This window comes from Oryzias latipes, chromosome 16, assembly GCF_053564925.1.
Source record: "Oryzias latipes strain Hd-rR chromosome 16, Olatipes_Hd-rR_3.1".
NCBI classification, from domain to species: domain Eukaryota; kingdom Metazoa; phylum Chordata; class Actinopteri; order Beloniformes; family Adrianichthyidae; genus Oryzias; species Oryzias latipes.
The window spans coordinates 34,090,754-34,118,189 of record NC_136252.1 but is presented as its reverse complement, the minus strand read 5'-3'; the positions used below and the strand labels follow the sequence as shown (position 1 = coordinate 34,118,189).

Below are 27,436 nucleotides of genomic sequence, written 5' to 3'. Positions count from 1 at the left end.
AGTTTGCGGCGCCTTCCGTTCGTGAAACCAGGGTTCGACTCCGGGCTGCTCCCTGTTCCCTTCTCTACCTCTGCCGGTTCCAAGCCCGGTTTGAGAAGGTTGCGTCAGGAAGGGCATCCGGCGTAAAACATTGCCAAATCTACCATGCGACTCGTTCGCTGTGGCGACCCCTGATGGGAGAAGCCGAAAGTGGAAGAAGATACTTCTGAGATTCTAGAGCAGATCTCTGATAAATCAGGATATGTGTTTATGTTTCTTGCAGTTCCTCTTAGTGGCCAACAGAGGTCATAAAACGTTCACTAGAAGCCCCGTTAACGGCTGATGAGAGTGCTCACCTGTTCGCCTTGGTTACAGGGGTTGGCAGCACGCAGGTGAGTCTCCATCCGTACGTGGCCAAAGACTGAAGCAGGGGGACGTAATCGGCCTTCACCTGCAGACCCTGTGGAGAAAAGCAGACCGCCATGAGACACGCCCTCCCAGACAGACGTCCTCCTGCAGCCTGAAGGTGATCACAGAGACCGTCACGCTCCGCTGCAGCTGATGGAAGGGTTGGAAGAACCGTGCGCCACAAAGAGACACAAATCTGAGGCAGCAAAAAGTCGCAGCCCGCCACGAGTCAACCAGCGACCATCCTCATTCACAGGGAGTCCTTCAGCAAACGTGCAGCTCACTTTAGCCTCTTCTGGCTGATTAAACTGCGGCTAAAGGAGTCTCTGTCGGCTCATTTTCACCACATGAAGAGCGCACGTGCCGGCGTTCAGCGTGGTTTTCTGTGGCAGGCAACTGCCGAAAACCAAAAAAACCACAGGGCGTCTTCAGGGCTGCCCGTAGATCCTGAAGGAGGAGATGTGAAAGCGTCCTCCTCCCATCGGTTCCAGTCGGTTACGCTCCACATGCAGTCCGTTCACAGCTCAGCGATCAGCGCAGGAGAACACAGACCGGGGCGACACACTTCACCCGCGGAGGCCTCATCTGCCACGGAAGCCTGGGATGGACCTCACATGGCTGAACGCCACATCCGACTCCACCTGACGCCTCCAACCGAACACCCAGAGGTCAGAGGTCAGACTGAGGTGTTACAGGTGGGCTGTCAATGTTGACGCTTTAGTGAAACGATCACATCCTTCCTGAGACTAAAGCAAATCTGGAGCTTTTTCTGCAAAGACTTCAGAAGAATTGGACTCATTTTTAGTTCAGTCCTGAACAAAACAGAACGGCATGACGCCCCTCGTTTGGTGGGGAAACTCATTTGCTTTCTTCACTTTGCCGTAAACCTTGATCAACAGGAAGTTGACGGAAGTGGTGTATCAGAGAGGAGGATCGATTGGCCGTTCTGCATTTCAATAATGATTGGCCTACTGCTGGGCGAAGGCATGGTCCCCCCGGAACAGGTCGCCAGTCTGTTGCAGGGCATCAAATCTATCAACAGTTTTTGAAGGGCCTCTATAATGAAAAATCCACTTTTTTGAGTTGTTCAGTGGATTATAATGTTTTTTCCTCACTAGAAACAACCCCAAAGTGGTATTTTGATCCGTTCACAAATTTTCTGAGTATTCCTCTAAAAACCTGCTCTCTGAGCACCAGCCCCTTCCAACCCACTAAAACGAGCGGGTTCTCACATTGTGACATCACAAAACAGGGAACCGCCCCTTTAAGGAAGAGTTTGAGCTGTCAGCTCCGCCCCCAGGCCAACGCACACGCCCACTTTCTCCGTGGAGTTAGCGGTGGTCGGCTAAACGTTTTCATTTTATGCACACAATATAAACATCCATCTTTGTAAAAGGTCAGATGTTTTTTCGTGGGAGAAACGCAGACACGCTCCCGAGGCCGGCTCTAGGATGATGTCATGAAATGGGCGGCACGCACAAGGAGAGGAAGGCGGAGCCTCAGAGATCGAGTCATCTGTCTTCTGGGTAGAAAAATTAGCTAAGAAAATAACAGATATTTCATTAAAAATACTTTTTTTGTATGCCAAAGGTAAAATTATCCTGGTAATTGTTCACAATAAAAAACCAAAGAATAGGTCATTTAAAATAATTGTGAACAAATGTGACAGGCAAAACAATTCTTTGTATTCACAAAATCCCGAAGAACTGTGCAGGAAGTCCTGAAGGATCCGGACTGAAGAACAAAACAAGGAAGGAAAGACCTAAAAATAGGATCTTTGATGCTGGAACGTAGAAGAGTAAAATAACAGCAGGAGTCAGTCAAAAAAAACCTATTAGTAGAAAGTTGAGCGGCTACACTCCTGACTTTGTATTTAGGATGAAACTGCCTGCTTGTCTGTGTCTGCTGCGTCTCACATGGTGTTATGACACATTCTGTGATTTCCATCCCTGCTGGTGTGATTAAACACGCGGCTACGTCAACTGCAGCTGCTGCAGAGGAGACAGAAAACCTCAGAGTCTGTGTCACACCGCTGCACACAATCTGACGGCTGCAGACCCAAATACCAGAGGGTTCCACTTCTTTGGGCTTAAGGTCACAAAAATCTTGTCGTTAGCAAACAAAACTGGACTCCAGTCCTTATTTACCCGACTGAGTTCATCCGCTGCGTTTTCATGTCTCTGTGGACGCTCTGCAGTTCTGGATTCGTTCTAAGACTGAATAAAAACATCCTCCTTCTGTTGGAGGTGAAAGCTTCTCTCCTTTCTGCATCTGCGTTCCAGCTAAAGCCGAAAAATGAAGCTAATCCTTTTGCGGTGAGTGTGAATATGGACTACCTAAAACCATTGGGTCCAGCCTTAACGAAGCAGGTTCCTCCTTCTTCCCTAACTCCTGGACAGATGCTAACTCCTCTGGTTTCCACCTCTTCCTCATTCTGAGGCCTTCAGGAGCTTAAATCTTGGTAACCAGGGTTCAGGGTTCACTCTGGGAGCCAGGACAGCTCTGTTCTTCATTTCACGCCGCGCCGTGAAGTCGTGTTTTTGCGGCTGAGGTCAGCAGAGAAAACGGCGGTTCAGTAATGAAGCAGAGCGTTGGTTTCCAGATCCTGCAGCCTCCCTCCACCTGAGGCGTTGTCACAGCAACGCCAACCTCTGAAGGCCTGAACCTTTCTGTTTGCTCTCTGTTTCCTGAAGGAGGTCATTCCTGTTCTGCTCAGATGCTGTTTGAACAAAAACAAAAAACTGTAAATGACACGCGGGTTCTGAACCTCCTCCACCAAAAGGTGCTTTTGATCCGTCCAGCCTTTGTCCTCCAGCTGATCCCTCAGGGGACATTTTAGTTGCCTGTAAGTGGATTATGCCAACAATAATAAATCTTTCAGAGAGAGTATCTGATTTTTTTGGCTTTTACAAGGCATTAGTCTGCGTCTGAGTGAGGACTGAGCTGTCCTGTAACCTGATAACACGCGACGAGGCAGTTCAGAAAACCGAGGATTATCCGGCGCTGCTCTTCATCTCGGAAGCTTTTAAGGAAGATTTCTGTTTTTCAAGCAGAAACTGGAAGAAGAAAAAGCCGTCAGGAAGATTCTGATTAGCATCAACGGACACTGAGTGTGAAGAAAAGCTCTGAGAGGTTCAGAGTATCCATCAGAGGAGCGGACAGAGCTTCAGTTCCATATTAGATGTACGGAGGTCACTCAGGAAGAAAAACAAGCAGATGAAGAAAACCAGAAGAACACCTACAGATTAGATTTTGTTTTCCCATCACTCCTGACGGTATGGGAAGGTTTAAAAATCGTGGCGTGTGACGTGACCCAGCAGACTGTGAGTGTCATCTGTGAGGACGATCATCTGAATTCATCCTGTTGTTAAACAAACAACCCTAACCCTTTTTTGAGGAAAGCAGAAGAAAAAAAGTACAGCCACCTCATGGGACGTCATGAAACTGGAACGTACCATCGTCATCCAAACGACATGTGAATCTTGGAGTATTTGTCAGGATAATGGAAGTTATGGGTGATGCTGTCGTACGGCGTCCTTACGCCACACTCTCGTGGTCAGTAAGGTGCGAGAACTGGCCATTGACTGTAGAAGAGAACTGGACTGAGTGAGCTAGCTCCAAACACTGAGGTGGTTTCCAAATTCCTTTATTCCTTCCCTATATAGGGCGTTCGCCGTTTTGTTGGGCTGTCCCAATCTGAAATTCCAAAATTGAGTGGCCTGGAAATTTCCCAGAAGTCTCTGCGAAAAACCAGTGTGTATCGATGCTCACTAGATCAGTGAATATAGACCACAATGCATTTCGTCGGAACAATTTTTGCCAATTAAAATGTATTTAAATGTATTTTTTTAAATAAACCATCAATGTTTTTATCTTCAGAAGACAGTGGACTCATAAATAATCGTCTCAAAACGCTCATGTCAATTAGATTTTAACTTTTTGAAATCGATGACGTCATATCCGCCGTTAAAAAAAAAAAAAGGTAGTGAGCGTGGCGTCCGGATTGCTTTTAAAATTCAGGGCACTACATAGTGACGCACTATATAGTAGTTAGGGTGGGAATTCGGACACAGAATAAATGTGGTACTGCTGGCTCCAGCGAAATTAAGTCAATTTAGTCGCCATTTTTCCTCCATACGGACGTGGCCATGTCGGAGGCAGAGGGCAGTGATTGGTCTGTGTCGGTCTCAGTGGCGGTTCAACACTAACTTACTCCCTTTACCATTCGGGTAAACAAATGATGACGCAGTAAAGACATCAGTGAAGGGAATTATCTGTGCAAAAGGTTAGAAATCAGGTTCTGAGTCTTGGTAAAATGCAGACTGACTGTCAGAAAGATTTTCCATCCATACGTCAAACCTTTCTGCTGTTTACGATAAAGCTCTGCAGCAAACGGTGCTCTCTGCACGCCGCAGCTTCCTCCACGCCGTCTGACAGAAGGGACGCTATTTCTCACCAGCAGGAAGAGTGCAAATTGCTCTCCCTGTATGTAGGTCAGCTCTTCCCTCACCTCACAGGGAGATGATGAAGAGTCGCTTCCCTGTGCCGACGCTCGTGGCGCTCATGCAGCCCATCTGACGGCACGGGCCGCGGTCCCGTGGAGATACCAGACTGGATCTGGCGTCAGGCGAGCTGCTTTTTGCAGCATCAGGCTGTACGTCACGTTCCTCCTTCTTCCCTAACTCCTGAACGGATGCCAACATCCCTGGTTCCGTCCTCTTCCTCATTCTGAGGCCTTCAGGAGCTTAAATCTTGGTTGCAGAGGTGAGGAGGGTCAAGCCATGGTTCAGAGTTCCCTCTGGGAGCCAGAACAGCTCTGCCCTTCATTTCACCGCCGTGCTGTTGTGCGTCAGGGGTGTCTGTCTCTTCACTTAATGCGATTTCTTCATCTGTTTGGCTCACGCTGGAACGAGGCGTCGCATTTCCATTTAGAACAGAACTCAGTTTGAGGAGAGTGTGAAGTTCTGCTCCTCAAAGCGGATTCTTAACAGCAACATTAGGCCAAGACAGCACTTTTATTCCCAGATAAAAACATCCATGTTCTACCGTTTTGTCCCTTTTGGGGTCACGGGGCTGCTGGAGCCTATCCCAGCCACTTGTGGGCGAAGGCGGGGGGGGGCCCCCTGGACAGGTCGCCAGTCTGTCGCAGGGCCACAATCACACATCCATTCACTCTCACACGCAAAATAGCGACAATTTAGAGTGTCCAATTAACCTATGAAGCATGTTTTTGGACGGTGGGAGGAAGTCAGAGACCCCGGAGAGAACCCATGCATGCACGGGGAGAACATGCTAACTCCCTAACATGCTAACTCCACACAGTCCCCCCCTTTGATGTTGTGTTTTTCATGTCCCCCAGCCGGGACTTGAACCGGGGGCCTACTTGCTGTGAGGCAAGAGCGCTGACCACTGCGCCACCGCAGCCAGATAAAAACATTTCTCTCAAAACAAACAAGGTCTTCTCGAGGAAATGTTTGAAATACTTTTAAAAGTCTGATAAAATGTTAAAAAGTCATTTCAGTTCGGATCTGCTCTGCACCAAAACCAGAAGGTTTTCCTGCTTCAGTTCTTCTACTAAACCAGACTTACTGTATCTGGTGGTAAACAAGACGTAACTTTGACATAAAAGGAATTATTTAAAAGGCTTATTTTAAAGTCTGAAAAAAAAAAAACAGGTCAGAGTGTTTAAGATGAGAACAAAGTCAATTTTCCAGAACATTTCATCATGTTTGGCAGGAAGTGAAACTCTGTTGTGAAGCAGAACTTTTCAAAATTATGTTTGTTTTTAATATCTTTAATTTAAAAACTGTTTGTTGATCAAACTCTTTTAGGTGTTTAAATAAGGTTAAAATAAGACAGTCAATCAGTGACTAACCGCTGAAAATCCAAGATCCTCTGTTTGTGTTTTTGCTGCTCTCACCTCTCTATCCTCTATTTCTCTGCATCTTCTTCTTTTACTTCAACCATCGTCCTTTCTTCTTTCTGCATGCTTTTTTTCCTGCCTTGTACACTTTTTCCATCTTCCAGTTGTTTGAGTTTTTCCTTTTTTTTGCACTCAAATTTAAAACTGGATTTTTACGAAAATTTATTAAAGGGAAATGTGTTGAAAGAGGAAATGTTTTCTTCTGGTTGTGTCATTCAAATACAGTTTCTCTCAGGTTCTAAAGTACTTTTATCCTCCTAATAGAAAAGCTTTTTGGAGAACATCTGAGGGCAATGACGCCAGGATGAAGAGGATGACGGTGTTTTTTTTTAAAAACAGGACGAGGCGTGAAAGAAAAGCTTCTCTGCGTCTTAAAAACATCGGACTACTTGAAGGCGGCATCATAAAAGGCTCAGAACGCATTTTTACAATAACACCAACGTTCACCGATGTTCCATCTCCATCCTGAAAGACTAAAATCCTGCTGGTTTCTGTCAAACAGACGTATTCAGGCTGGAATCGGAAGGCGAGCGGTTTTGTTTGCTTCCGCGTTGAAGCACAGGGGCCTTGGGCACTTTCTGCTCGAGGCAGCTCCTGCAGTCCTGTATTGATTTTTTCAGAGGACACAGAAGATGAGACACGAGTCCTAATTGGAGTTTCATAGCAGAGACACTTGATGAGTTATTCATTGTCAGACACTTCAGGGTCTGTATTCTGCGCTTCTCATTCAGGTCACTTTTCTGAGAGAAAGAGGCCAAAACAGCAGGTTCCTCCAGTTTTAGGACACCACTACAGAAGTAAAGACAAACGTCTGCTTCCTCAGCGGAATGGAAGAAATCTTTATGTGGTTGATGCCAAAACAGAAGATTATAGATGCAAAAGTGCTTACTACTAGAGACTTTGCATGTATGACGTCATAGAAAAGAAATGTCCTGATTTGTTTTGGTTTCTGAAGACAAAATTTTACGTTGGCTTTTTGAAAATGAAATCTTTTATTTGGCAAATTTTGTGTCAAAGGCATGGACAATAAGAATGGACACTTTGTATTCTGTTAGACTCTGATTAGGGGGGTTATTGGATTTTTTTTTTTTGTGATGGGGATGTATCTTTATGTATTGTGTATTTTGTTTTTCAGTGTCATATAAGCCCGTGTGGGCTGGGCACATTAGTGCATGACACTTGAATAAATCAAATCAATCAAAAAAAAAACAACTATCTTGCAACGTCAGACACATGTTGTTTCAAAGGATTTTAGTGTCATTTGACTTTTTAAAAGGTTTGTTTGGCCTATTATTAACACTTTATAATTGGATTACTTATTAATGTAGTTATAATTCATTAACAAGCATTAATAATGGGTTTATAGGCCTTAATAGGACATTTATAAGACATTTTTTAGTGTTTGTAGATGTCTTAACACTGGAGTTATAACAAAAATGTTAAAAGAATCAACTAAATAAATGTTAAAAAAGATAAAAAATAACCTGTTTCAGGTTTTAACATGCTCTCTCAAACTTTTGCCTCCAGAAGTCCTGAGGGAAATGAATTAAATGTCTAAGTATCTCTAGTGAGAGCAGAGGATGGCACTAAAGAGAGAAGGATCTTCAAAATGCTTTAGACTGAATTACTGCAAAGGATTATTTTTTTTAACAGAAAAACAAATGAGCACAAAAGCATAGAAGAACTCAAGGTAACGGAAGAAAAGTGTGCCGAGTCCTGTAATTATTCTGGAATGTCAGTTTTTGGCACTTTGCAGAGAAAAATGTCAAATCAGTCACAGAGTGTTCTGCAAATGTCATAAAGAAGAACAAAAGTACTTTTTTTTTTTTTTACTTTAAAGCATAAGTGCTGCAGTAACCTTCACCAAAATGCGTCTGTGGCTCAGTGAGGAAGACGACTGATGATGGTCACCACGGACGCATCTTGAATGGTTAAATTTGAGCATCAGGTGCAGCTGTCTGGGAGTTTTTGGTCGTTGCAATGTTTCCGGAGTTCACATATCTGACCTTTGGTGAAAAATTTGCATCGTGTCGAACAATCAGGGACTCAGCTTTGGCACTGGTGCATTTATGATGTAATCACTGGTCCAAAATCTGATTGTTCGCCTCTTGAACCTTGCAATATTCTTATTTGTAAGAAGACAGTACTGTAGCATGTGACGCATGCTTGATGCTAACCTAGTATAAGTCACAAACAGGTTCTTGGGTTGTCCGGACCGTGGAGGGTCGTAGAAGTGTTTCAGTTCCCTCGAGGCTCGTATGGCCACCTCAAGGGACATTGTGAAAATGGATTGTACCGTTGTCGTGCGTGTGGTGAGTGTATTGTGAAGTATTCATAGGGCTAATGGAAGGTCCACGCACTTATGTCGTACGGCTGACGCTGTCGTACGGTGTCCTTACGCCACACTAGTCATCAGAAAGGTGTGAGCATTGGCTCCTTACTGACCCAATCCAACCGTGAGGACAGTTGGAACTAAGACTTAAACTGTAGTAACACAACTCAGAAGTGATTTTCTTGGTTTTCTGACAGTTCTATCAAAGTTTTCGCTTGCTAAAACTCCTTAGACGCAAAAGCCCTGCAACACCTGTGGATTTTCATGCCGTTTAAAAAATCTCATTCACATGCAAATATAATTATTCCATCAAGTTTATGCACGTAACGATTAATTTTCCCATGAAAAGTCCCCAAAGATGACACACTTGACAGTAATGTGATAGATTGCATGCCATCAATGAAACCACTTGTTTTTGCTCTTCTTCCTCTTTTCTTCATACAATCAACCACCTGTCAGACTTTTAAATGGGAAACTATAAAAGGGGGGAGCAGAAAAAAAAAGGAAAAACTCTGGTAATTAATATTCATTTTCTTATGTTAATGCACTGAAAGAATAATGAGCCGCAGCGGAGCTTTGCATATCAATTTTAGGCAATTATCTGAAATAATGGGGATGACGTACGGCCCTGTTCACCCCTCCAGAAGGAGCGTGTGTTGGTCGGGTTCGGGTCACTAGAGTGAATCCGTTTTTTGATGAGTCCTCAGCGGAGGAGCTGATTGGATCTTCTGGATCGCTGGTGATGGTTTGGCATCATTCTTGTTTGGAGTTTCAGAGAAATCCATTAAACTGTAACACTATTTCCATTCAGCACAGATGACGGTGGGGGGATGGTGGGGGCTATGCCCCCCCCCCCCCGGAGGCTTCTTTTTGGCCACATGAGGCCGGCAGCGCCCGGCTGGTCAGTCAGAGGCACGTTTGTGGGGACAAAAGTCTCCTTTCACACTTGGACAGCCACATGCTGCAAAAACTCAAATTCAATTACTGAGATAGCATCTGGACACGCAAACGGGAGCTCTCAAACAGACATGTGAACCTGCAAACACAGACATGTATGCATACAGATGAATTCCTTCTTTAGTAAAGAAAAAAAAATCTATTTCAAACTTGGAAATGGTCAAAGAGGAACACTAATCGACAAGCAGATAAGAGCTTGTTGGCTCCAGATAAGACCAGCAACCCGAACACGCGTCCCATAAAGACAGATTGACCAGATTTGCTTCGGGTTTGTTGCAGTGGAGCCTGGTCCACAGGCAGAAACACTGAGTGTGAAAAGGTTTGGTGCTACTTTATTTAGTTCAGGTCCACAGAAAACAGAGTTTTAGAGAAGGAACTCCCCTGACCTCTGAACTGTTCAAGTAGATCTAATCTGGTTCGGGTAGGAGGTTTTGGTTTTTCATTAATTCCGCGGCTGTGGTGCAGTGGTAGGGCGGTCATGCCAGCTCATGTGTCGAAGTCTCCTTGGGCAAGACACTGAACGCCACCTTGCCTCTGGTGGACGGTTGGCGCCAGTGTTCGGCAGCGGAGCCGCCACCAGTGTGAATGAGTCTGTGACTGTAGAGCGCTTTGGGCCTTCTAGGAAGGTAGAAAAGCTCTATATAAGTATCCACCATCTACCATTTATAATTTACCATTCTAATCCGTTTGTTCCCTTTCGGGGTCACGGCAGGGCCACAATCACACACTCATGCACTCTCACATTCACAATTTAGACAGTTAACTGAGTGGGACTTGAACCGTGGGCCTTCTTGCTGTGAGGCAAGAGCGCTAACTTTGCCTTGTCTAGTTAGAAAAAAAAGTCATTCCTACAGACCATCACACAACGCTTGCCGGGAAGACTATGTAGAGTCTTTACGCTGGGCAGATAAAGTTTTAGTCCCATGCACCTGTACAGGGTTTCGGCCTACGGTTCTTTACATTAATTCGGTTTTGAGCTGTTGAAAAGTTTTGTCGGTTAAGAATTATGCTTATTTTAAAGGTAAAGTCTACTTAAAGTTCCATTACACCTCGGTGTGTAGAATTTTCTCTCCGCATTGGTAAATAGCGCAATAATCACACGGTTCATGTTCTACATTGATTCACGTGTCTTTGCGTGGTTTATCCGTACTTCTTCCGTGGTTTTAACGTGGTTCATTTGTGATTCATCTGTGGAAAATTTCACTTAAAGACCACAACTTCACTTTGTGCAATGTGCGCAAAATGTGCATGGTGGCTGAAAGACACAGCCTTATAAGTCAGGTGTCTGCAGTTCTTGGAGATTCAACGCAACAAACAAAGGCAACAAAATCACAGAAACACACGCTCCTCTACTCACATCAATGATGGTCCACTGCTCCACCACAATGGCGTCATAAGTGGGTGTGGCCACATGAGGCTCTTCTTCGCTCGCCTCCTGGAAGACGAAGACACTTTCCACCGATTTAGATAACAAATCTGCAGAGAGACAAAAAGAAAAGGACACCTCACTAATTTCCTCTACAAGCTTTGGTGTACAGAATAAAGGAAATACGGGAAGAAGTCTTTGCTTCTTTAAAGATTGAAGATATGACTTTTAGTTTTTATATTCAAATCCTTTTAGCTTAGTATTTAAGATGATCTAATAACAACCAAGAGATGAGCTAAACACAGTTTAAGCACATAAGAGCTGTGATATGAAAAAGTAACCAGTGGTTAAATGAAGTTAAATGGATCCAGACGGTATCAATAATAGGTCATTGTTTTTTTTATAACCATGAAAAACCTGTAAAACATGACAGAGTGAACAGATTTTTTTTTTATCTCCTCTGCCTGAGCCAGAAAAGGCTCTCACAAGCTCTCCGTCATTCATTTGGTGAACACGCTCCTTCCATGTGTAAATGCACACACGTGGACACACGGCCCGCAGTCCCTCCCCCAGCCGGTTCTGTTGCTTTCTCATTACTCCAGAGCCATTTACACACTAATACAGTTTGCCGAGTCCCGGGCAGCACAACCAGCCGCTCCACATTTCATTACCAGAGCCTTAATGTTGGAGGGATGAGAGCCAGCCACAAAAGGGGGGGGCAAGATAGACAGAAAAGCAGAGTGGGGGATGACAGGCCCTTTTATCCCCACCCCCCCACCCTGAAAACCTATTTAGGAGGCATGCACGCTCAATTGAAGACATGTCGCAGACATCTATAGGCTCCCTGGAATAAGACATTCTAGCCGTTCATCTCGTCCTCTTCCTGTTTCCATGGTCAGCCTGGCGTGCAGAAAAAGGACATGCTGTGTTTAGGAGATGGTCACGGGCCAGTGCCCACCCCCCCTCCCAATCATTTTAGGATTACAGGTAAGGTGAGGTCAGGGCAGGCCTTTGTCTCCTTGCTCTGCAGGAAGCAGCATGTCTGTGCTGATAACAGACTTTCGGCGGAGCAGGGACGTGGAAGACGGGGCGGCTTGCAAAGCTGGGGGCGGCGGGTCTGTCGGGGGAATGCGCTGGTGGAACGCATGAACAAATATTATCCCGCGCCTATTGACTGAACAGAGCTGCGAGCGCGTCAACTGAGAACAAGTTGTTTATAGTCTTCAAAAACCACCGTGCGCCCTACGGGGAAATTGTTCTGCGTCCCTCGTGACTCGCATACTCAAGGTCGCGGGACGCGCAAACACGAACTCACTGAAAACAGGAAAAGACGCTGGTGGGCCTGCAGGGGTAAGTGGAACTGCAGGATGACAGCTGAAACGTGCACGCCCTGCTGACACACGCAGACTGACACGGAAGGGGCTGAGTGAGCATCTATATGTTAATGTCAGGTCTTTGAACGCAGAGGGAAGTCAGTTTGGATCTGGCTGGCTATGGATCAACACGTAAGCAGATCTGCTGCTGTACATCGATTTCAGGTACGCAGAACTTTAATGGGAGCTCTGGGAGTTTGTGTTGCATAATTAAGCCTTTTAAGCACAGGGTAGGTTCACATCATTGACTCATCAATCTACTGAAGTGGTGGTAATCTGTCACTCACAGGTCTTAACATGCTTAACAATAGAAAAATGTTTCCTATTTGATATGGACAAAAGATATGAAAAAAAAACCACCAGATCCCCAAATGGTTTGGTCTTTCTCTTCCCCCCCCCACTGTATTTGGATAAACGTGTTAAACAGAGTAAAAGCATCTTCAGACTCCTTTACGCATGTTTGTGTTAGAGGATTGTTCACTGCTCATCAATATTCTGTGGAAAAAGAACTGTTACTAAGCCCCCCTCCGAAGAAAATCATGGTTTTTTTGAGTTTCTATTTTTTTTGAGTATGTGTGACATTTTTCTTATGAAAGAGAACAAATGTAATAAAATTATCTTTTCATTTTTATTGTATTTATTTTTTTAACTTGTCCTGTCCAACAGCTGAGCAAACAGATCAGAGTGGAAAGCCTCTTGTGTTGGACAGATTTTACTGTTACAAAAGGGGGTTTAGGAATCTTCTGACACACCAGTTGTGTATTTGTATAAACCCCTTTTGTAATTTAGGATAAACCTTATTTTTCTAACATCAATTACATTTGTATCCTTTTTTTGTTGGACTGGACAGATAGAATGGAGGGATGCTGGAGACAGGGGGTAAGGGCACAGAAGAAAGGGGGAAAAAGAAAAAAATGTTTTAGATTTCGGAGTATTTCTCCTTTTAAATTGCTGTCAATTGAACTGTTGCAAATTCTGTTTGAATTAATGAGCTGTTGTGATGTCACCACGGCCCAGGAGCGCATGCTCATTGCTCGTGTGCTGTCGACACAACATCCAATCCCATCAGGCTCACCGTCTTTTAATACGACACCATCCAACCAATCAAATTCCAGGTCAATCAATGAAGATCTGTCAAACAAGGCAACAGTTTCTGTTCGCAAAAAGTTATGACGTTCGGGGTTGTCAACAAAAAAATTGTTTGTAGAACGCGCGCTTTGAAGATAACGGACAGAGACTCAACGACGTCCAAGTTTGTCTAAAGGTTGCGCAAAGAATGGTAAGTTTGGAATGAAAGGCTACGCTAGCTTTTTGGCAAAGTAACCGCTAGTTAAATCAATGAGACTATAACCTCACTGCTAACGTTACATAACAAAGACGGTAAACTGTGGAAATTGTTTTCCAGTTAGGTATGCATTAGTTCAGAGGCCAATTTAGCAAAGAGTTAGCTAATATCTTGCTAATATTCTTACAAAGTTTAGACAAATGAATACAGTTCCTAAAAGAACTTATGATCTGTGTTGAGAGTATTACTCTGTTGTAAAAAGGACTAGAAAAGAATTGAAACATTTATATTTGACTTGAGACTTGTTGACTTTGGACTTTAGGACAAAAACTGGTGACAGACTTGCAAAACAATGACTTGGTCGCATCTCTGGAAACTTCATGTGTTGTGTCTGTTATTAGACAGGTAGGGTTTTTCTCTCGTTTGCTTCTAACCCGTCACATGTTCTGACTACAGCAGCCGGCCCTCCTCCCGGTTCCACGAATTCAAAGTATGTGTTCTTTGCGTGATTGTTGTACTTCTTCTGTGGTTTTAACGTGGTTCATTTGTGATATATCTGTGAAACTTTCTTGTAAAGACAACAACTTTTTTCACTTTTTTAAAGGTTTATTCACATATGACCAATTTTCATTTGTGAAAGATCTGTATAAATGTCCGTGGTGGCTGTGTGACTCGGCCTTGGTCTTGCAGAAGGCAGACGGGTCATTGGTCCCGTCTTTTTTGATTGTGTGAAAGGGTCTCCGGACTTCCTGTTTGACCCAGCTGGAAAAGTGACCCTGCCCTCGATCATGTCAGGTGACAGCGTTTAAAGATGCGAGCCAGGTGCTGCCTCTGACAGCTACAGAGCGGCTGCTGACACCTTATCTATATTTCAAAGCGGTCGAGTGGACTTGCTCTGCGAGGTGACAGAGTGTAATGAGTGGAGATGGGATGTGTCTCATCCCAACAGAGCCAGAGTTGCGGCAGCTGGCAGGAGGTGCCGCCGGGTTGCCAGGCAGACTTCAGATGTGAGGGAAGATGGGGGCAGATGGCGAGAGGATGGTAGCTGGTGTTTTTTCATGCAGCCTATCTATTCTGATTTGAATTCACATCAAAAGAGAGGAGGTTTAAAATTTAGAATTTAGAATGAGCGTTTTTCTGCCTGGTTGACTTGCTGAATGCCTTTTAAGCTGAATCCACACGCAGAGTGTGAAAGGGAAAGCCATCTCTTCAACAGAAATAAGACAATTTTCCTGACTGGAGGTTATGTAGAGGGAAGAATTCCCGCCGACCGGTGACAGATGGCTGTCGAGGTCATGCAGTTTCATGCTTGGTCAGACGCGTGTCTGCCTGAGAGCAAATGCAAAACAGGAATCATTCCTCCACTCTTGACCTTCTCTGTAAATACGTGCCACTTTCTCTTTTTATTTTTTGGTCACAGTTCATTGAGACCGGGTTACTGCCTCTGTGAAACTCTGACATTTGCTCGGCTAATGCAGATCATTTTTGTCATGGAGTTGGCTCGGCTCTCCGAAGCTTTCAGGAGTTCGTCTTTATCCAGCTGGGCGCATTTGCATTTGCTGCCAGGCGTGAACACGCTCAACTGCATGGCTGTAATTGGCCGTTCTAACAGAAAACAGATGTAAAATCTGTCCTTTAACTGCACTACCAGCAGTGAAGCACACATGCGGTTCCCAAGAGTTCATCCCACCACAGACGGGTCACGTCCAGAGCAAACCGTTCACATCTTGAAGAACGCAAGTGCGTTAACGCAAAACCCGGAACGACAAGAAGACAAGTGACAGAAGTAAACGACAACAGAAGTCGACCAAAAAAATCAAAGAGCAGGAAAATTGCTGCTTTTTTTCACACAGCAGTCACACTTTTTAGCCAAAAAAGGTTCTTATTGAACTCCTGCTGGTTCCTTTTAGCAAATCATTGGAGGAAAAGCCCCACTGGACTGATGTAAACTCACACACAGGATGCTGGGAATCAGCTGAGTGACAGCAGCATGCTTGAGTGTTTCTAACAGGGAGACCACAGATTTAAATGAGTTTAGACTCTCAGACTGCTTTGATTTGACTTTAAAACCAATTTAAGGCCATGTCTACAAACTATATCAAGTGTAGTTTGCATAAATACATACGCGAAAGAATTAAATGAAAGAATGATAAACCACAGAGTAACTCTGCCCCAATGCGCTAATAACATAATTACCAGTGAAAGTATAACAACAAAAAAGACAATTTCAAAGAAATTCTGGTTAAATCACAATTTGTTTGATAGTGATCTCTGGCATCATCATAACATTGCGTTATCAAATACTTTTAGACCTTCCTCGTCCAGTTAGCATTTCCTTTACCATAGATTTACCTAAATGACCTGATGACACATTTCCTAAAAATTATTTGATGATTATTTTCTGTTCTTCACCCATAACAGACTGGAAATTACATGAATGGAAAGTTAGCCTCTTTAGTTCAACACTTTAGACGATTGAATAACTTTTGAAAGTCCAACGAGCGACTCTTGACTTCCTGTTTGAGCCTCATTTGAACAAAAGGGGGCAGTTCATCAAGTGACCACTAAGTGGCCTTTTACACAAGCAAGCCAGCTTCATTCCATTTAATATAGAATCATAATGTGAATAAGAAATTCTATAACTCTGAGGATTGATTCTTTTTTGCACCTTTCAGAAAGGTCTTGCTACAAAATAACTGTCAATAATACAGATATGCTTGGAATGATGATATTAATGCTAATAATTGTGATGGTATTAATAATGTTGATGAAAGTATGATCGTGTTCTAGGCACGCTTGCATGTGTGTTTCTATCATATGTCCTCTCAGTCACCTCACCTGCAAAACATGGCTTAAAAATACATAAATTAAATAAAATAATTATAATTTTTTAAATTAAAAAATCAAAAATCAAATATTATTTTAAGCAATCTATTTTATGATTACTTTTTCTCTGTGTATTTAATTTTTTTTGGTTAAAAAGAAAAAGGGGTAAATTAAAAAGTACGCCTGCTTCAAGGCAGAGGGCGCTGGTGATCCCTGAAAATGTGACGAAAGAATAACGAAACTAGAGAATAAGAGAATAAGAGAAATAGTGGCAGCAAGTCAAGTACAGATGTGCAGTTCCTCTTTAATATTGTTCAGCATCATTTTCTAAATGGAGGATTTCTTGTCTAAACTCAGGAAAATGTGGAGACGCGTCTCTGGCAGTGGTCTCCATGGAGACAGAGAGACTTTTAAAACGGAAGAAAAAAAGAAAACACGTCTGTGACGGGTTATCCACGCGTTTCTTCAGAAGGAGCGGCACACGCACTTCATTCAGAAGTAAAAGTGCGTCAATTAGAACAATTTTTTTTTCTTTGCTATTGTTTGTAAATTACGACGGAGTATTAGGGCCACCAAAAAAAAAAAATTAGAGCCACCAAAAAAAAAAAAAATAATAAAATTACGAGATTTTATCTCGTAAATTTAGGAGATAAAAACTCGTAAATTTACGACTTTTTATCTCATAAATTTACGACTTAAAATCTCATAAATTTACGAGAAAAAAGTCGTAGATTAAGGAAAAAACACCGAAGTTGTCCGTTTATTGGAGCCTAGCTTGAAGATGAAGTATGTGGAGCCTTTTGTGAAGCTTCATTTCCGGATTATTATAGGTTTAAAACAAAGAGATTCTGAACCTTTTGGCGACTCAAAATCAGATTATTTTCCGTGTAGCAGTCTTTCCAGGGTTCAGTGTCAGTAAAGCGGAGTTTAATATATAAAATAAGGAGCTCAGAGACACGTTTGGGTGTAGACAATCGCTGCAGCCTTTATTCTCCTTTTCATTCACATATCCTGAAGTTCATTTGTCTCATTACGTCATGAACCTGTCATCCCAACACCAATGCGGAAGTAAACAGTGTTACAAACGCCCCCTCCTGCAGATGAAATGGCCCGTTTCAGCATAAAACAATAAAGAGGAATGAAAATAGTGTTTTATATTAGCTTTGGAACGTTGAAAATGCCAAAAAAAAAAAGTGCTCCTCCTTTTGTGTGACGGAAGCGTCACACAGACGTAGAGTCTTGTCTTTGGTGGAAGAAGAAAGGATTCAAGCAAACAGCTGCAGGGACACCGACGACGGCTTCATCGGGCTGCAGAGATCCTGCAAACCAACCATCAATAAATAAAACTTTAATGAATCGTAAATCAAACAAATGACCTTCCAGACATTTGGAACGTTATCAATAAACATTCAGCTCACCTGTTCAACAAAGTTTACTCGGTCTTCTCTGCGGCTGCACGGCGTTCACCTGCTGCTCTGCATGCTCACTTCCACTGTAATCTCCTAAAATTACGAGTTTTTTTCTCCTAAATTTACGAGTTTTTATCTCCTAAATTTACGAGATAAAATCTCGTAATTTTACTTTTTTTTTTTGGTGGCTCTAAATTTTTTTTTTTTTTTGGTGGCCCTAATACTCCGTCGTAGTAAATGGAAAAAGAAATGTTAGAAAGAAATTTTAAACAGCAATAAAATAGTATATAAGCTACTCTGTAGGGTTTATATGTGAATATTAAATGTTGATGTGTACAGAAATAACATAGATTAAGCATACTCACCTTAAAGCACATCTGAATTTGAAATAAGACGTTGGAGATATTTTATCTGTGATTATTAGTTATGTTTGAAATTTTAAACCACTAAAGCTTCCATTTCAACAACAGGAAAAAACAACCTTCTGCATGTGTGGACATTGGACTTTTCTCTGTTGATGCTTTTATCCAAAGTGACAAGTTTCTCTCAGTTGAGGTGAAACAGGTCAAGTGTCTTCCTCCAAAGACTTAGTGACTTGAAATGGTTGGAATTTGAACCGGCAGGCTGGTGGTGGGTTGTTCACAGAGTTCTCACATGCCGGTTCCCGGCTCAAACCTGTGTTTTTTTGATCAAGCTGGGCTGCAGCACAGGCCAGGAGCTGCTGCTGCTGCGCACACATGCATGTGTGTGCAAACGTGCTGCCTCATCCAGCATCACCGTGGAAACCCAGGCACGAGCCGTGTTTGTTCGGCAGAAACCAAGTTTCCCCACGGATCTCAGCAAACAGGTGGCTGTCGAAGACCAGAAGCAGCTTCAGGCGGTGGGAGAAAGTCGGCGCCACGGATGACTCACCAACCGCAACAACAGCTCCTGACAATCAAAGACCTGCCATTTTGAAAACCAGCGACCATGAGAGGTTTCTGGATTCAACCGTCAGGCTGAACCAAAGCTGCCAGCGAGGATCAACGGTTGTGTTGCCTTTGTGATGTTTTTGTTAAAGAGTGCACAGGACAAGCTGGCAGGATTTCATGTCTCATCTGATCTGGGGAGGCCTCTCTGACCCCCTCCAAGAGCTGCAAGAGACAGAAGAGCAGCTACTGAGACTGCTGCTCCACCATATGAGAACGTATATGAGAACTGGACTGAGCAGCCCCTCCCCATGGCGTTCCAAACAGGAAATAGCTCCAAGAAGCCAAAATCCCATAGACGTCTATAGAGAAATAAACAGCTGTTACTCTGTCATTCTATTGGTCAGAAGAACCGTTATCACTTGGATACATTTTATTACCTTGTTCTTGATAATCTGTGATATATTTTCTGTAGTTCAAGTTATTTAAGTTATAAACTGTCCAATCAGGTGCCTCAATAATAGTCTGCTGGCCCCCACGTCCAACGTTTAAAACATTTGATTGACAGATTTCCAACAAACTCACTCCTGATTGGCCAGAGTGGTTGCCAAAGAAATGTTGACTCAGACTAGCTTGGACCAATCACTGCTTAAGGCCGTGTCACACAGACACTACGTACATTTTGCGCATTTTCCACATAAGAAATTTTGCTTTTTCGTGATCCATGCGTGATAAACGGAATTCATGAGAGTTTCTTGTGTCCGTCAGTCGTCGATGTAAAAGTGTGCATCGAGGGTTTCAGCCGACGGGTCTTCACGTGAATTCGGTTTTTAGCTGCTTAAAGCTTTGGATCGGTTGAGAATTATGCTGTTTACATAAATCTCATGCAATTTTTGGTGATTTTTGAAAGATGCGTATGCAAATTTCTGGCTCTCCACGACCGTTCCACATATGTCTAACAGACTTTTCACGCATGTACCACCGACTGCGCACATATCACATTCAAATTACATAATTGACACACAAATCATTAATGAATTGCGTATGAACAGCTCATTAATCTTGCAAGGTTCATGCACGATCCGCCTATAGTGTGGCATTTACGCTGATTTACATGTTCTTTGCGTGGCTTATTCGTACTTATTCCGCGTTTCTCACGTGGTTCATTCGTGACACATCTGTGGAAAATTTCACGTTAAGAACCACAACTTTTCTCACTTTTTCCATGTATGACCAATTTTTATCCGTGCAATATGAGCAAACTGTACGTAGTGGCTGTGGGACTCGGCCTTCACCGTCGATGACTGGCTCCGGCATGGGGGGGTCTGGATTACAAAAATAATAGCGATTGAATTGACTTCATTTAATTAAAGCGCCAATGCCCTAACATTGAAAAAATGGTTAGCCAAAGTTTGGAGGCAAACCATTTTCTGTGGACGACGTCACACTCTCTTGGTGCAGTTCTTATTTACAGTCAATGTGGCCCCCTAACCCACACCTTGGGGGACCACGGATAGATGTAATTAATATCTACACACTGTTTTTCTAAATACAAGAACTTCTATTTGAGAAAAATAGAAACCTCAGGAAGATGTTTCCGCCTCACAGTCAGATCTGCTCCTCGTTGGCCTCAGCTGCTTTAAAATAGATTTAAAATCTTTCAAAATGAAACTTAATGAACCCTGTTGTTATTAATGAATATTGCTCTGTCACAGGAACCCCCCCTTCCCTCCCCCCATGCCTCTGTGATTTAGTTCGGCATCTTTGGGAGCTTTCAGGTTGATTAAAGATGATGTGTAAAATGTAAGCTTCAAAAGCTCGGAGGATAATTAATATCACTGGAGCACTAAGCGGTCGCCTCTGCAGATCAAAAGCATGACGGTGGAAGACGGTGAGCCTATGCTTCACTGCACGATCCTGTCTGCTGGCTCACAGCACCTCAGCGCTGAAACGGGTCAGAACGGAGAATCTGTGCTCCATGTGGCCCCACCAGGTGGCTTTACAGGAGCTAAGGATCCACTTTTCAACCATTACAGGAACACGCTTTCTCCTGATTGACTCTCTTCTTTAGACGTCAGCCAATGTCAAAAGGAATATCTCTTTCTGCATGCTTTTGTTCTGGGTTTTTTTTTAACTCAAAAAGAAAATGAATGTGGATTAAGATAACTGTCAACATGGAATGTGTGCTTCTGGACAAAGTTGTGTTCTCTTAAAAATAATAAGTAAAATTATAAAAAAAAAAAAAAAAGAATGAATGAATGAATGAATGAAAATTATGAATAGAGGATTTGGTTTTACATTTGACGCGAGTTTTGACTTTTCTTTGATTTGAATACAAAACTTTGAATCAAAAGAACATCCCGGGGTCACAGGCATTTATATCAAATCATAAAACATCGACTGCCATGAGAGAGAACGCCAGACATTAAAGACGCCGTCACAAAGGAACTGAAGAACAGTTTCAAAAACAACTTTGGTAATCCTACTTTTCAGAAATAATGTTTCGTTAATCCCTTTAACTCCAGAGCTTTAGCTCCAGTGGTGACATTTTTGTAACAACCGTAACTCTTGAACCGCTCACGCTGTTGACGTAATTTCCGCAGATTTGGAAGCAGAGAAGAGCGGCGTTACGCAACACTTCACGTTATTAATGTGCTGCAAATTGGTGCAAAGCCAACAAGAAAAGCCTCTGTTCTTCACGTCAGAATTAGTTGATTCTGATAACAGACGAGGATTTGCGGTACGTCAAAGAGCGTGTGCTATTCAGGCGTCGCCGGTGACGTCTCAGGTGCTAAAGGGTTGGTGGATACACTGGCAAATATTTTTCGTAAAAAAACAAAAAAGTTGGGTGTCATAGTGGTTTAGCTCAGAGTTAGCTTGTTTCTGTTGTATTTTTCTCTTCTTATTACCCTTTTTTCGAGAGACACTCACTTTTCCTTTACACCTAATTCATTCTTAACGGGGTGGGATTATATAAGTTTGCTTCCTTCCACTCCCTTTCAAGCAATATTTATTAATATGTCTAATTATCCTAAGTTTGATTAGTTACTGTATGAATGTATAACTGATGATTATATTGCTGTTGTGTATTATTTCTACTTAATTGCTTGAAATAAACCATTTCAAATCAAATTCAAATCAAATTCTACAACAATAGTCGTCTCAAGGAGTGTCATAGCTGTAATTGTATGAATCATTAATGAGTGTTGTGGTATGCCAGCTGAATTTTTTGGGACTATTTTCCACCATTTCTGGGTCTGAAACGGTCTGCGGGTGCACTGTTTACATCATCGCTGTAGGCGACAATAAAACGCTGCTGTTTGAATGCACACTATTTTGAATTGATATTTCACGACTGAAAATAAATGCTTGTAATCCAGTGACCAATTTTTGACAGTAAGTTCAGGTAAATCATTATATTCAAATAATAGAAATTCACAACAGACACGTTAAACATAAAACTAAATGCTGTGTTCATAGTTTTTTGGAAAACTTAGTCTTCATGGTTTATAGTTTTCTTTTATTACAGCTCCATTAATAGCTGCTAAAAAACAAATTAATCTATTTAAACATACTAAGTAAGATGTATACCTTTTAGTTAAAAAGTAGTACATGTTAAGAATACTGGAACAAAAAGGACTCTGAAAGTATAAATTGATCAAACGTCGATAAACTCTGGAAGTGATGTCTGTTTTTTTACGTGTATGGTTGGTGTTTTATCAAACGGATTTCTTGGAAATTCTCAAATTTGAGCTGAATAGACTTTTGATTGACTGAACTTTCAGCACTTCAGTGTTTTGATGATGGGAGCCACTTTATCCAAACGTAATGATAAGCAACCCAGGTGACTTTATCCAAATGTAAATTCATTTGTGTTAGGAACTCCACTGGCGTTTGATGAGTAAATGCAGAATTTCAGAACCAAAATGTCTTCAGTAATTAGAGACGGGTTCAGTGATGAAGCTAGCAGAACCCTCAGCCTCATCACTTTCAGCTACTTTTTCATGTTTGTAAAGAGTGGACTATGAGTTCTGATAAAAGGTTTGAAGCAGAAATGTGGAGACAGCTCACTGTCCCCTGAATCTTCTCAGCGTATATGACTCTGCCTCATCTTCAGACAGTTGGTACCCGACTCCTCACAGACAGACTCAAAAAGGGAAATGAATAAAGTGACTGCGTGATTACAGCAAGATGAAATAAAGATGACATTTTTCATAGAGTCGCCTCTGTGTTGTTTCTTCTTTTCAGCTTTTTGCCGTGAAATTGACAATTCGACGGAGAGGAAATGGAACTCCTGTGAAAAGCTTGAGTCTGACGTCAGACACAGAAGATGTAAAACATTTCAACTAATTAAAGAACATTCTATTTTTTTGAATAACGCACCGCAGTGGAAATCAGGCTTCACCCTTCAGTGTTGTATAAGTGTTCATGAGAATCTGTCGCCCGCAGCATGCCCGTGGAGCTCACGCTAAAGAATTACACTTTATTCCAGAAGATTTTAGATAAAAAACGGTGCTTTAGACACAAATGGTTACTTTAAAAAAGTTTCATTAAATGAGTTTGGAGAATTCCTGCCTGAGAGGATATAAAGCTGTTCATTTAATCGTCAATATAAGTTTAGGTCAACCAAGCGTTAGCATTAGCCGTCCTATGGGAAATTCCATTATACGTTAGCATCGAGCTAGCGGACTGGATTTACTGATGTTATGAGTCAGGTCTCCGGAAAAGGAAAGGCATATAAGATTTATCTTTACTTTTATGGCTCCATTATTGATTCATTAAGTATGGATTGATTTTTTTTCAACACAACGGAGACGCAACGCAGACGGACCGCTGGAAATCAGGCTTCACCCTAAAGTGTTGTAGAAGTGTTCATGACAATCTGTCGCCTGCAGCATGCCCGTGGAAAAAATGTGCATGAACACTTTTTCTCTAGGTGTTCACTGAGCGGTCTAAGCCACTGATATAGGTTTGACCACTTTTCACCGCAGCCCGTATCCACCCGTACGGACAGTTGCTTCTGTTTCTCTAGATTTGCAGGCAGACAGAAACGGAAAGTGTTATCAAACGCCTAACAGTTTTCCTTCAGGGCGCCGCAGTCATCCGTCAGAAATCTCACCGCCGTCCGTTCAGATGTGTTTGAACGGAGGGGGGAAGGGAGCAATGATGTCGGTGTCCCGCTGCCGTAGGCAAACCCGTCAGAGTCTCCACGGTCATCAGACAGATGAGGTTCAGCGGCTCTTCCCAGGCTTCAATCAGGAAACCAGCCAGAGTGAGAACGCGGCCACGAGGTCAGTCTTAAAAAAGCACTCTTCCCCTCATTAGACCCTCACAACAACGAGTTCAAGACGCGCTGAAGACTGTCACTGTCGCCGCCGCCACACGCCTATTACAGAGCTGTCACACACATGCCTGATGTCGACGCAGCTCAGATGATCGACTGGAGCCCCGACAACGTCTTCACCCGTTCAGACACTGATAAATGAGGACACGCTTCCAAACGTGAGATGCTAACAGGCGTGACGTACAGATTTGTTAACCCGGCAGAAAAGTGGCAGTTAGCTGTAGGGCCGGGTATCACCAAAAATTTCCAGAATCGATTGGATTCGATTCACCGGAGCCTGGATCCATTTTTTTAAAATTATTTGAATCCACTCCATTTGATACAATTCAATAAAATTTTGAATTTACACGTTTTATATATGTAGACATATTTGTATAGACATACAATTATTAACAACATATTATATTTATACTACTCTGATACAGTTCACATTCTGTAAAATGTATTAGTGAAACAATAAACCAGTGAGATTGTTAACATCATACAGTGTTACATGATGTCTCAAACACAGATTATTATTCTGCCTCTACTGGAGGGCATTTGGCTACTAGGTGGAGCTAGCGGCATAGCTTTACACTTTATTCCAGAAGATTTGAGAAAATAAACGGTGCTATAGACCACAAATGGTTACTTTAAAAAAGTTTCCCTAAATGAGTTTGGAGAATTCCTGCCTATGAGGATACAAATCTGTTCATTTTATCGTCAATTTATGTTTAGTTTTGACCGAGCGTTAGCATTAGCCGTCCTATGGGAAATTCCATTATATGTTAGCATCGAGCTAGCGGACTTTGACTATACTCCTGTTAGGTCTCCGGGAAAGGAAAGGCATTAAAGATCAATCTTTAGTTTAATAGATCGATTGTTGATTCATTAAGCTTGGGTGGATCCAAATCAATGAATCGATTTTATCAACCCAGCCCTAGTCTGCTGTTCTCTCTGACAGTTCAAACTAACTGAGGGGAAAACTGGAAACTCTTCATTCAAGTCAGAGATGATGAGCTACAATCCTGATCAACCGTCTCACAAATACACAAACTGAAGGCTGCTTTAACGCGAACCGACCAAATGTTACGGTTTCAGTTTCTTTGCCTTTGTGTTTTGGTTGTCTTTTTGTTCTGGCATGTTTTCAGTTCAGTTTCCTGTTTTATTTTGAAAGGTTTCCTGTTTTGTTGAAGTATTGAGTTTTCCTTTTGGTCCCCATCTGTCCTGATTGTGATCGCCTGTGTCTCGTCTTGTCTGTGTATATTTAAGTCTTGTCTTTCCCTTCCTCCTGTGCTGGTCCATATCAGGCTGTTCCCCTGTTTCGTGAAGTTTGCTGTTTCCCCTGTTTCAAGTGTTTCGAGTTTCTTCGTTTGGCTCATCCTATATTGCAGTGGTTTTTGGTTTGTTTAAGTAATTATAGTCCTTGTTCGCCTGGAGCTCGTGCCTCCTCCTCTCTGCGCCTGGGTGCTTCCCTCAACCCCCACCGTAACACCAAAACCCTGAAGATCCAAAACTCCTGGAAGATCCAAAACCCTATAAGTAGTAACCATAATGTCATTTATAATTTATGAATTCCTATAAATGTTTTTTGGGTTTAGTAGTTGGGATTATTGTGAAGTCGCTTGTGAAACCTCCTCCAGTGGTCATTTAAGGAACTGCAACATCTGAAGACCATTAGGCTTTGGACCCAGAAACATGCTTCAAACATGACTGTTGCCATGGAGACAACTGAACATTAAATGTAATTTAACAGCAAACGCAAAGCCGAACTTTCTCCCAGGAGAACATCATCTAAAATTCTCTGTTGAGACGAAGGCGCTGTTAAGTCGTAACACAGCATCAGACTGACCCCCCCCCCCCCCCCCCCACACACACACACACACACAACCCCCCAGCCCCGCTCTGCTTCAGAGATGCATATCTTAGCAGGGCATAAAAGATGCAAAATGTGTTAAAGGCTCTCTAATATGCAGACAAATTAAATCATAATAAACCACTTCATTACTCTGTTTCAAGATCTAAAATATGCAAGCAGGCAGTCGTTTGCTATCAGGTTAATCATGTGTGTTCCAGAGCTGCCGAGGCGTCCACTCTCTGGGATTAGTGAATTTTAACTCTTGTGTTTAGATTCTGTCTTATTTCCCCCGTGTCAGAGTAAACGCGCCGCCGGGACGAGGAAAACCCAGACGAGAACGCTAAAAGCTTCAGTGCTTCATGAAAGTTGCAGCGTTGCGTTTGCCTAGAGGGGTGCTTGTAGTTTGGCGTGGATTCGGCGCCGGCGGTGTGTCGGGAGGGTTTTGAGCAACATCGGACGAGTCGGATTCCTCCTTAATCCAAGTTCAAACCAGTTTGATCTAAACTGGAACATGGTTTTTTGTCTTATAGCCAGGGGCGGACAAACCATTAGGCAAAGTAAGGGAATCGGCTGGGGCCCCGAACACTTTGAGGGCCCCATAGATGATTGATTAATAAAACCTGTTCAAGATCATTTTCTTCCCAAAGATTGGGCAATTACGTAATAAAATAAAAGAAGAATGGCCATGTGAAAGTATTTCAGAGTTTACAGCTGATGCAGAAAATCTTTGAAGAAATTAAAAAACAATGCTGAGAAAGGGAAAAAAAAGGAAAATGTTGTCGCCACACTTCCAAATCTGGCTGAAATAAGGCTTAAATAATAATACATAAATAAAAGAAAACAGAAAAGAGAATAAAGGGAACATACCGGTAGTTTAAAGAAAACCTTTTACAGTGTGAGGATAAAAGAACAACAAATAAATTATAGGAACGAAAATGAGACAGAATAGTAGGGAAAAAGAAAAGGCAGAAATAGTTTCATTTGTTTTTGATCTTTGCCTCTTAGTGAAATGCTGTTTTACTCTTTTTTTGTTCTCTTTAGTAAAACCTGATAAATTAAAGGGTCTCTATCATGCAAAATCTACTTTTTAGAGCTTAATTGTATTATAATGTTCATTACTAACTATAATTAACCCCAAAGTGGTATTTTGATCCATCCTCATATTTATGAGTATTTGTCTAAAAACCTGCTCTCTGAGCACCAGCCCCTCCCAACCCACTAAAACAAGTGGTTCCTCACGTTGTGACATCACAAAGTGAGGATGAGGATGACTTCATAAAACGGGCACAAGGAGAGAAAGGCGGAGCCTCAGAGATCGAGGTGTCTTACTTACAAAAAGAAATTGCAAAACAGCGAGACCTCGAAATATGAACCACAATATAACGAGGGACCCCTGTACTTCGGAACAAATTCGTAGCTCAGAAAAAGGACTGTTTCCAGCAGATAAAAAGTTTTACGTGAAGAATTTGCTTTAAACCCTTCACATCAA

General features: G+C 42.5%; 1 protein-coding gene and 1 long non-coding RNA gene across 7 annotated transcripts in view; one reads left to right on the top strand and one right to left on the bottom strand.

Moving 5' to 3' along the window:
* rftn1b (raftlin, lipid raft linker 1b) overlaps window positions 1-27,436 on the bottom strand; it is a 263,821-nt gene that overhangs the window by 10,724 nt on the left and 225,661 nt on the right. For all 6 annotated transcript variants that reach the window (XM_023964740.2, XM_023964742.2, XM_078933636.1 and 3 more), the window contains 2 exons: window positions 10,957-11,075; window positions 336-439 (listed from right to left, as the gene is read on the bottom strand). In XM_023964740.2, coding sequence (XP_023820508.1) covers window positions 336-439; window positions 10,957-11,075 — 223 coding nt within the window. The remainder of the gene's footprint in view (window positions 1-335; window positions 440-10,956; window positions 11,076-27,436) is intronic.
* On the top strand, window positions 895-9,152 carry LOC144984615 (uncharacterized). Its single transcript, XR_013648413.1, has 2 exons — window positions 895-1,913; window positions 6,575-9,152. It is a non-coding gene; the product is annotated as an uncharacterized LOC144984615 (long non-coding RNA).